This window comes from Staurois parvus, unplaced genomic scaffold (genome assembly GCF_062004578.1).
Source record: "Staurois parvus isolate SC_StPar_1 unplaced genomic scaffold, SC_StPar_1.0 ptg001111l, whole genome shotgun sequence".
NCBI lineage: Eukaryota > Metazoa > Chordata > Amphibia > Anura > Ranidae > Staurois > Staurois parvus.
In genome coordinates, this window is record NW_028318907.1 from 81,200 (window position 1) to 93,015 (window position 11,816).

Here is an 11,816-nt window from a genome sequence, read left to right on the forward strand (position 1 = left end):
TTGAGTTTGGGCAAGGACACAGGGGCCCCATGATCCCCTATTGCCCGGGGGCCCCATGAGTTGTCAGTCCGGCCCTGAATGTTACCATAGTAACATTGAACTACTCTGGGCAAGTGATCAGGATTTATTTTTTTTGTAACACATTATGATTGCTACTACCAATGTATTGTATTTTTTAGCATTCATTATACAGTGTAGTCCTACATCTGACAGACATATTAAATCAAACTCTTGTGGGGCTTGGCTTCTTTTTCCCAAATCTCTTTTGCAGTATCCAGTTGGCTGTGGGACCATCTATGTATAGCTTCACAATGGGGAAAACCCCTCTGGTAGACTGTGGGATGTTGGGAACATTGCAGAGTGCAAACATAAGACAGGAAAGAAGACAATTCCAGTCCCATCCATCTTTGTCAATTACCCAACACAATATACGATTTAGCTCTTTGTTAAACCACTCCACCAACCTATCAGATTGTGAGTGATACATAGAGAATCTTGAATGTTTGACCTTCACTGTGTACATACTGTAACTCCTTCATCATTTCTGACATAAAGGGTGTCCCATAATTCATAAGGACCTCTGCTATTCTAGTGCAGGTGAGCATAGGGAATAGTTCTTTGCTGATGGTTGTTGCCAAGATGTTTCTCAAAGGAATCGCTTTTGGTTAGCAGGTTGCGAAATCTAAAACAAGAATATACTGGTGGTCCCTAGACATCTTCACCAATGGTCCAACCAAATCCTTTAAAAAGGCACCTCAATAATGGGCAGGGCTTATCCATGCCCCACCCCACTAAAAGGGCAGGACACCACAAGTTGTTCAAATGTTTCTCCATTTATTTTGGCTAAGCGGTACAAAATGTTGTTGATTATCACTGTCCGTGGAAACATGTCCACCACCCCTGAGACTTGGAGAACCCCATATATCTCCTTAACGTGCCGCTAATAGCCCCACCCAGCATTCCACCCCATTCTTAGGAATTATTTTCCAAATCTCCCAGGTATGGCAATGGTTGTCACACAGTTCCAAAATATAAAGTTGGAAGGATTTAAGCCTACTATGAATAATGAATGATTTATTGATAATCTCTACAGATAACAGTGGGAAGAAACTCTGGCGGCCTTCCTGGAAAGGGGTCATTATAACCGTCCTAGTGGGATCCAATATCATCCTCATCCGTATCATTGAAGCAGTGGGTAAGTTATACAGTATGCTGGACACAATCCATAAGATGGGAGCGTTCCTGGACCTGTTTTATCAAACTGTCCAATAAAATGTAGAATATGATTGGTTGTTGGAGGGACACAAAGAACATTAAAAAAAATCTCTCTGATTTGCATAGTAATAAACAATGACCCTTCTAACATGTAAGAGTTTGATTATACCTATTATGTCTCCTTCCAGTTCATAAAGGTCGATCTTTGGAAAATGAGAACAACCAACTAAGGATGAACCTCACCCAGTCATCTGCAGGTAAGTGTATTTTTATTACATAAGGCCTAGAGCAGCTTTTGGGAACCTAATACAGAGGAACTCTTTTTTTTCATGTCTTGGGGAACCCCTGCTATTATTACATCTCTAGCTCACGGCACATTTCTGTGGTCAGTAAGTTGTAAATAAAAGAATACATAAAAGAAGAGTGTAGTGTATCTAGAATATTTGAAACTTTGCTCTAAAACATTGTTCTTTTAACAATCATGAAGTGGAACAAATAATATTAATAGACAGAAGAGTCACTAATGGTAATAATTTTATTGTCCCTTTACATTGGTGGTCAGTGGAAAAGGGATTTCTTATACTGGTAGTCGGTGTAGTGATCCCATACATTGGTGGCCAATGGGGGAAGGAGCCCTTTTATTAATGGTCAGTGGGAGAAGGACACTCTTACATTGTTCAGATTCAAAATTCTACATATTTTCTTAATCCTGAAGGGAAATTATTATTGTTGACCAGCAGGAAAGAAGCCCCATTACACACAACTAAAAATCATTAATATTGGGGCTTGGAATTAGAATCTTTTCATTGCTCAAAGAACCGCTAGCAGTCCTGGTTGAGAAACCCTGGCCTAGGGTGTTATCAGACCTTCCAATGACTCCAAATGGAGGATTCTTTCCCAGAATGCAAATCAACTCAGGCCAATTAGAACTGGATCTAATGAGGGACTCTGCGAGAAGTACATGTGTGTAGCTAAGCCATAGTGCTCTGGGAACCCCTTCTCATGTATTGGGTGTTTATTGGAAAAACAGAAAAAATACTGTATACAGTATATGTATAAAACATGAAATAAAATTTACCCCAAACTATTACAGCTTACTCTTTATCTTGACAATAAACTTTACTTGTAAGTAAATTAATAGGTGTGCCATGTGAGCTAATTATAAAAGCTATTTCACACATGCAAAATGAATATAAATATTAAATCCTTTCTACAAAGAGATTTGTGTTCTTTTCCCATTGCTTTCATTGTTTATAGATCAGCTCCGTGTGGAAATAAAGAATCAGCTCTGTGTGAAAACCAATGAGAAACCTGATGGTACGTCCTGTTAGATACTGTCCATGTGATCTTATCAACTAGAGAATAACTGGAATGGTGCACAAATGCAAACCTTGGATATATAATACGTGAAAAAGCAAAGTGAAGGGGGTGGAGAGCTCATGATGGCTCGGTAATATACTGTATAGAGGTAGCAGCCATGACCTGTAAGGTGTTTTTGGAGCCTTGTAGTTCCCCCTCTTACCATCTAAAAAACAGGCACATTTAAAAAAACAATTAGAATCCCAAATGCTGATCCGTGTGCTGTCTCTCCTATCTGGAGACCTGAGCACAGACTTGCTAGGTGGCTCCCAGGGTGGTGAATTTTCTGTCTTTTGAATAGAAACAAAGTTCTGCTCAATAAGTTGTAGGCAATCATTCTCCTTTACAAGGGTGCACAGGGAACCGAGGTTATAGGAAGGAGTTTATAGTCTGTTATCTTGGAATCTGGAGACTGAAAGCCATTAATCCAACGTGGGGGAGAGGGGCTTGCAACAGGATGCCCCCAGAGAAGTGAACAGTGGGATTGATGATGCTTATTGAGGCTTTTTATGAAAAAGAACACTTCCACTAACACTGAACAGTAATCCATAAGGTGCATACAAGGAGCAGAGCCAACATACTTTTGTTTTTCACCCAGATATGTGCTAAACCGGTCCCCACCATTCCATTTTTTTGTCCATAATCTGGCGATTCTGAGATGTTTTGGCTTAGAAAACTGGAGCACCCATGGCAGGCTCCTTGACGTCTTTCACGTACTGAAATCCTGGTGTCAAAAAATGCCAGTCACCGGAGTCAAGTCTGCCCTAAATGTAAGAATGAGGAGAAGTTCAATGACAAATTTGTCAAATGCACCAATACATGTCCAGAAATCATTGTAGCCAACAAAATTGTCCAATGTGTTTCTGTGGCTGGAAAATGGTAAATCTGAAATCTAGACTAGGGCCATAGGGTTATAATTACAATGAAGAACTCGGGTAGGGCCGGAATGTACTTGTTCCAGTTAATGGTTTGGTAGGGGCACATTTCAGTCTTACCCCAATTTTTCAGTGTATATATCTATTACCAGAGTTAAAGTTCAGCTTTATCAATTTTCTGCTCTGATGAAGGGGAAACTCCAACATCTGAATTTAACTGGTTGACTTTTTTAGACTGCCCTATTATTCCGAATCCTTTGATTCGTTTTATATTTTTTTCTATGTGTCCAATAAATATAATTGTTTTTATATACCTTTTGCATGCTCATTGAGACTTCTTCCCTCAAAGTCCCTTGGGGAATATTTTCATTTTTTTCTGGTATGTCCAATTAAGGTCTATAGCCAAAATGTAAAGGTCCATTTAGTCCATTAGAGATACAACTGTTGGAGTTGAAGTAGTTAAAATACAGTTGCAATGAGAGAATTACACAAGATGCTATTGTTTGGATAAGACAGATGAGTTTTGAAGGACAAGGTTTATTGATATTAATTTTTTGGGATTTTAAAAGCAGTTAAACCATTTTCTTACAGAGTGCATGGTGTGTCCTGATGGCTGGTTGCGGCACAGAGAGAACTGTTATTACTTCTCCTCTGACAAAGAATTCAGAACATGGAATGAGAGCCGGGAAATGTGTGAAGGGATGGGAGCCCATCTACTGGTCATAGAGGACCAGGAACAGCAGGTATGGAATAAAATGACAATAGATGTGTCAGGAAAGCAATATCCAGGTACACAAATGCCCTGGATTAAGGAACTCTGTCCATGGCTGAATCGCAGGTGCACTTTCGTGCACGAACGATTGTACATGGGCGAGTGCGCATTGGCTCCAGGAGGGCTATTTAAACTGCACTATGGCATGGAGTCCTTGCCACTTGGTCTACTATGTTCCATGAAGCATCTGATACCTGTTTCTGTGTTGACTTCTTTTTTTTTTTATTTAAATATTTATTCATTTTTCATTTAAAACAATACACATTTCCATAATTTGAAAATATAACATTTCAATTTCTCATAAAACACTAATTTCGTATCATTTTCATTTTCTCCCCATAATTCCCTTAACCCATAACCCGCCCACCTCCCACCCCACTACTATATACCCCTGACATCTGACTGATCGACTTGTATCTCATATTCTCTGGATACCTAGGTTTGAAAAAGAAAGAAAGAAAGGCTAATTACTATATTTTCTCCTTTTTCCTAATCCTTTCCCCTTTTCCCTTCCTTTCTTCTTGTCCTCTCTTTCCCTTTTCTTTATGCTTACTTACTCAGTACCTTTCTTTACCTTACCTTTGAACTCCTCCCATTTCTCCCATTTCATATGATATGTCACCATCCTATCTTCCTGTATATAATAAAGTTTTTCCAATCTAGCCATCTGGTCTACTCTATTCATCCAATCCTCCTTCAACTTTACGCCAAAACTTAGGAATCAGACTCTTTGCTGCATTTAGGTAGCACAATATACCCAGTTCTTTATATTTATTTCCAGATAATATTGAATTATGGAAAAGACAGATTTCAGGGTCCAATCCTATCTCCATTCCAGTGATAATCGTGATTTGGTTTATAACTTTTTCCCAATATATGTGTATTTTTGGACATTCCCACCATATGTGATACATCGTGCCCAACCCTCCACATCCTCTCCAACACCAAGGTTGCTTCTCCTCCCTCATCTTGTGTTCTATCACCGGTGTAACATACCACCTTGTCAAACATTTAAAATTCATTTCCACTTCACGCATACTAATATTTTCGTGTACCATTCTATATATTTTCCTCTGTGTGTGCTCTTCCCACTCCACTCCTAAATCCTTTTCCCATTTTTCTATATATTTTAATTTAAACTTACTATCTAAATCCGTGAGAGCTTTATATGCTTTAGCAGTGCTGTGTTTCCCATCACCTCTGTCTTCTAAGTATTTCTCAAATTCATTCCACTCTTTCCTAGTTCTAAGGGGCTTCGTCAATTTCTCCACAAATTGTTTTAATTGATTATATCTCCATATATCTATCCCAGTGAAAATCCTTCCCTCTTCCTTTTTCAAATCCTCCAGTATTCTTAAGTTTACCCCCTCCATTATATCTTTCAGCTGAACGTCTTCCTTTATAATCCATCTACCTGAAATTTCCTCTTTACCTGGGGGGAAAAAATCTGAATTTCTTAGTGACATTAATAGTGAATTAAAATCCCATTTGCTCTGTTTGTGCATTTTATCCCACTCCCTTATTACAATCCTCGTGTATACACTCGTGCTCTCCTCTAATTCTCTAAATTGTGGTGGCTCCCATACACTCCTACCCAGATCCTTTCTACTAAGTGTATTTTCAATTGTGACCCAATGTTTACTTTTTGAGTTATGTGTCCAGTCAAAGATTCTCGCTAGGATGACTGCCCTATGATATCTTTTGAAGTCCGGGACTCCCAACCCTCCTTTTTCTTTATTTCTGCTTAGCACTTCATATGATATCCTAGGTTTTTTATTTTTCCATATATATTTAGTTACCATTCGCTTAATTGTCCTCAAATACACCTCTGGAAGATTAATGGGTATCATCTGGAATTTATACAGTATCTTAGGGAGAATTACCATTTTTATCAGATTATTACGACCCAACCAGGAAGGATTTCCTCCACCCATTTTCCTCAATTCCTCTCTGATTTCGTTTAACATTGGGATATAATTAGCTTTATAAAGATTCTTTTGTGAGGGAGTAAGTTTTACCCCCAGGTACTTTATTTCTCTATTTTTCCATATAAAGGGAAACTCTCTGTATATTTTCTTTTTCACTTTTTGGAAGGTTTATATTTAATATCTCTGTTTTGCTCGGGTTAATTTTTAGATTTGACATTTCCCCATATTCCTTCAGTGTTTTCATTAGGTTAGGAAGTGTTATCCTCGGGTTTCCAACATAGAATAATAAATCGTCCGCAAATGCGGCTATCTTATGTTCTGTCTTTCCAACATTTATTCCCTTTATATCTATATTTTTCCTAATTGTTGATAACAGGGGTTCCAATGATAGAACAAACAACAGTGGGGACAGTGGGCATCCCTGTCTGGTTCCATTTGACATTGAAAAGGTCTCTGATCTCTCTCTGTTTACCATTACCATCGCAGACGGTCCTTCATACAACTTTCCAATCCACTTTCTCATCCTACTACCCAATCCCAGGACCTCCAGTGTATCCATCATAAAACTCCAACTGACCCTATCGAACGCCTTCTCCGCATCTATTGAGAGCAGCACTACTGGATTTTCTTCCATTTTACTTTTCTGTATAAGCATCAGGGACCTCAACCCATTATCTCGACCCTCTCTTCCTCTGACAAAGCCCACCTGGTCTCCATGTATCCAATCTGGCATCAGATCTCTTAACCTATTCGCCAATACTTTTGCATACAACTTCGTGTCTACATTCAATAACGATATCGGTCTATAACTTGCACAGTGGGTGATATCTTTACCTTCCTTATGTATTAAGACCACCTGTGCCAGAAGGGATTCCTTTCTTATTTCCATCTCTCCCCCCAACGCCTCCATATAGCTCTTTAATTTAGGTAACAGTAAATCACTATATTTTTTATAATACCTCACTGTATATCCATCTGGGCCTGGGCTTTTTCCCGTCTTAAAGCTTTTTAATGCTATTTTTAGTTCTTCCTGTGTGATTTCGGATTCTAAGGAGTTTAATAGTTTTTCACTTAATTTTGGTAATCCTGCATTTCTCAAATAATCCCTTCTTTTGTCAATATTTGTCATTTTATCATTATTTATAACATCCTTAGGGGCAATATTATATAATTTACTGTAGTAATTTTTAAATACCTTTGCAATATCTTTAGTTGAATGGACTAACTCTCCCTTGGAGTTTTTTATTTTATCTATATTGCGATTATTGCGATTGGGGCAAAGAAAAAAGGGAAAGACGCGAGAAGATCAGTGGGCTTTTGAAGGAAATAGCTGAGATAGAACTCCTACATAAAAATAACATAAGGAAAGAGATAGAGCTAAGAGTGATAAAAAAGAGGGAAGAACTAGAGAAAGTAACGGAGGAAGAAAAAATGAGAACTTTTAATAAGATCAGTGGTGAAAGATATAGATGGGGAGATAGACCAGGAAAATATCTGATGAGAGCCTTGAGGAGAAAGAAGAATAGGAACTATGTTTCTGTGTTGACTTCTTGATACTGACTTGATCTACCTCTGACCCTGCCTGAATGCTGCCTGTCCCGCCCCCGGCTTGTCTCTGAATTTCATCTTTGCCTGCTCCTTCTGTTTATCCACCCATCTGCCTACTATTACCAACCCTGGCCTGACCTTGACTACTCATCTGCTGGCTGCATTGTTCTTTGTTTTGCCTGTCAGCTTCCCAACCCTGCTCTCCTACATCTGAACTTGCTGTCTTGTGCTTGCCTTCTGTTTTGGTCTTCCACCAGCACAGCCTGCCCTACAGCTACGCACAGCCTGCCCTACAGCTACGCACAGCCTGCCCTACAGCTACGCACAGCCTGCCTTACAGATACGCACAGCTTACTCTACAGCTATGCACAGCCTGCCCTACAGCTATGAACAGCTTGCTCACTGATCACTGTATTGGTGTCACTGGGGATGTCAGTGACACGAAGTCAGTTACCGCCCAGTGTCAAAATGTCTGACGCAATCCCGCTATAAGTCGCTGATCGCTACCATTACTAGTAAAAGAAAAAATCCCAGTATCTATACCGCCATTTGTAAATGCTATAACTTTCACGTAAACCAATTAATTTACACGTATTGGGATTTTGTTTTAGCAAAGACACGGAGCAGAATACATTTTGGACAAAATTTATGATAACATTTGATTTTTCAAATTTTTTTTACTGGACATGTTTTATAGCAAAAAGTCAAAAATATAGTTTTTTTCCTCTAAATTGTCAGTTTTTTTTTTTGAGAGCAAAAAATAAAAACCGCAGAGGCGATCAAATAACTACAGAAAGAAAGCTCCATTTCCCCATTTGTGGGGAAAAAAGGACTTAAATTTCATTTGGGTGCAGCGTTGCATAACCGCGCAGTTGTCAGATAAAGTAACGCAGCGCCGTAACGCAAAAATTGCCTGATCGGGAAGGGGGGAAATCCTCTGGAGGGGGAGGGGTTAAAGTGAATTGAATAAAAATACACAATAAAGACCCTCCAATCAATATATTCAGTGAGCTCTTGAATGATTTCAATATCGCCAAGGTAGAATTACATGGATTGTTTCATAAAACAGTGATACAAACTGATTAAATGATCATTTTTATCAATTTATGGTTGTAAGGACTGAGACAATCTAAAGCTCACCACACATATTACAATTTGATTGTACATTTTAAATCTACCAACAATTATGTAATGCAAGAGCATGCTTGATTGGACGCAAATCAGTTGGATGGTTTAGGTGGGATCCTATCCACTTGAGGATTTTGCCCATGGCAGATACATCCTAAAAAAAAAGTTTTTGGGAATCAACACTTATGTCCAGCCCCTTCCCCCCACTTTGAAATGATCTGGGAGAAATCTTGTATCAGGAGAATCTTTCTCTCTTTCACATTGTCATCTATTCTGCTTTCATTTCTATAATATTGGTCCAACAATTTCTCTCGTTGTGTCTATGGAGGGGTCTGAATTTTCTCCTGTTTATGCATTATCACGTTTGATTTGGATGATAGATTTCTCTCTTATATCCACGGCAGGGATCCTCTCCTATGTTCCGGTTATACATAGGCAGAGGACTTTAGAATGTATGAAAGATCTTCCCATAGACAATGACAATTTGATCTACCAAAAGAGATCATCCATTCTCTGTGTGATGGTGCCGGGTATCATTGGATTGTCCTTCCTGGGTACAGTAAATGATCCCACGGCCACCCTAGTGTAATCCAGTTGATTCAAACCAGCAATAAAAGCTTACACCATATGTAGTCACATGTTCTGTAAAGGGATAAAGCATGTCTGTGTCCACACCAACCCTACTAATGTCCGCTGCACGATCCGGGCAATGTTGGCTGTACAGATCCTCCTTGTATCACCAGCTGAAGGTGAGGAATCTGCTGAAGCCTGTCATCGGCGTGGAGATGGTACTGCACATGCGCCCAAACCTGGTGGTGCCACACTCCATAGCTGATGATCGTGGGGTTGAGAGAAGCTGAGGTGCAGAAGACAGTTGCGGTTGCCAAGATGATGTGTTTCGAAGGCCATGCCTCCAAAACGCGTCGCCCCGGCAGCCACAACACACGTGTGTGTCTGTCTGTCCCGTTGTTGCAGATATTTATCCATTCCCTAGTCTAGGTGTTAAAGAGCCACAGCGCTATCTACCTAGTTGCCCCATCGTTAGCCACTGATCTATTATACATCATGGAGGCTGTTGGAGACCAGCACATAGACTAGTATGGTGGACTTTTGTGCATATGGACCTTATCGGTTATCAGGTACCTTGTGATTGAGGCCAATGGAGAGAGGGCTTCCCCTGCGGCTAAGTTTCAGACTCCCCTGAGAGTGGGACAGCGGGAGTCAGGCCCATAGTGGCACAGGTCGCCTGTAGGAGTGCTTTTTGGTGGTCCACCCAGGAGCACAGCTGGTGCACGCAGATAGGTCTGCAGACAAGTGGCGCCTGTGCGAGGTATGCAAGCCCTTCTGGGAATAAAGGATTACTAGATAGCCAGTTCAAGCCAAGGTCAGGTACCAGGTGGGAATCAGAGCAGACGTAGTCAGATGGGATAGCCAAGGTCATACACAGGGGAGCGAGAGAAAGAGTATCCATTAGCCAAGCCGAGGTCAGATCAGGGGTTAAGCAGAGAAGACAGGTCCAAGAGCAAGCTGAGTCAGTATCAGGAAATCACAGGTCACAATGAAACAGGAAACAGGAACCAAGAACAAGGTACGGGGAGCTAGAGATCATCCAGCAACTTGAGGCAGTGAAGAGCCTCCTTATAAAGGCCGTTTGACGCCAAAACTGGGCCTGATGCATGCACAGCTATGCTCCAATGCGCATGCACGGGATGGCCCGTATCTGTGCGCCAATGCCCATGGATCTTCACCACCGTGTATTTCCGCGGCCATGTAGGGTACTGGCGGAAATGCCCGGTCTTCCAGGACTTCTGCCGTGGATAGGACCCTGACTTCGGTTTATAGTAAAGGATCGTGTATCTTTGATTTGATATAGAAGAATGTAAATGTAAATTTAATGTTTTCAACAGAACATCAGAGAACTGAAAAAATATTTCACAAATCATTTTTTTTTCTGGTGACATTTGTCCACAATGGGGATTTTGTACAAATGATGGACTAGACAGATCTCCAGACTTCCATCCAACGTGTGTGTCCCATGTCTTTGGTTAGATTGTGACCGATGATGTTCTGTTGTCTCAGGACTTTATAAACAAATCCAGCAAGCAACAAACAGATGGAAGATTCTGGATCGGTGTGTACAGAGATGGAGATGGATGGAGATGGGTGGACGGTCAGCTCTATAATTCCAGCCTGTAAGTGACTCTTCATCTACACTGACAATATGAATGTTGTCCATCCAGAAAACAATAGATCCTCATAACTACTCATTGTTATTTATTACCCAGATTTCAGCTATTGGGATCTTCAGGAAACTGTGTATGGCTGGAAGCAGACTGGGGATATATTAAGGATCTCTGTCAATCCAAACACAGCTGGATTTGTCAGAGGAGATCCCTGAAGATCTGACAAATACCTCCCAATATACAACCACACTGTTCAGATCACAGATCACCCCCAATACAAAGCAATTCGGGAAGATTGCTGGTTAAAGTGAAACTCAAAAATTTTTCCTACTTTTTGATAGCTTAGGGAATAGTTAGAACTGTCATCAGACCTTTATTGATGTCTATATTCCCAGTTGGGAGAAATTCATCACATCTTGTTTCAGAGACACAGCAGGAAGTGAGATAAACTCTCCTGGAAGTGATGGAAAATATGCTTTCAGACAGCTATTACTGGAACAGGTGGAAGATTTCCAGTTCCAGTGAAAGCTGTAAAATGTGCGGGTTTTATCCAAGAAAAAAAATAGCCACCAGGACAAAATGTATGAGAAAATCTCTCACTGGGGTCATAGACAGAAACAGTAAGTCATGAAGAAGTGGAGTGGAGGAGCACTGGACCCCGGTGTAGTTTAATATTCTGATAACTGCTGTGAACAATGGCCCTGACTAAGCTGGACTGGATAGAAACGTCTAGGTGAAGAAAAAAAGAATTCTGAAGTTAAAATTTGATACCAGCACAAGGTCTGCTCTGGACGCTGGTTTAGTAGCA

The 11,816-nt window shown here is 40.4% G+C and overlaps 1 protein-coding gene across 1 annotated transcript; it reads left to right on the forward strand.

Annotated features, from left to right (window-relative positions):
* Positions 1-1,065: 1,065 nt before the first annotated feature.
* LOC149440124 (natural killer cells antigen CD94-like) lies at positions 1,066-11,231 on the forward strand. The gene is made up of 6 exons (XM_089658911.1): positions 1,066-1,195; positions 1,404-1,472; positions 2,473-2,532; positions 4,041-4,192; positions 10,905-11,017; positions 11,111-11,231. The coding sequence occupies exons 1-6, from the start codon at positions 1,066-1,068 to the stop codon at positions 11,229-11,231; spliced, it is 645 nt and encodes a 214-aa protein (XP_089515037.1).
* Positions 11,232-11,816: the final 585 nt, after the last annotated feature.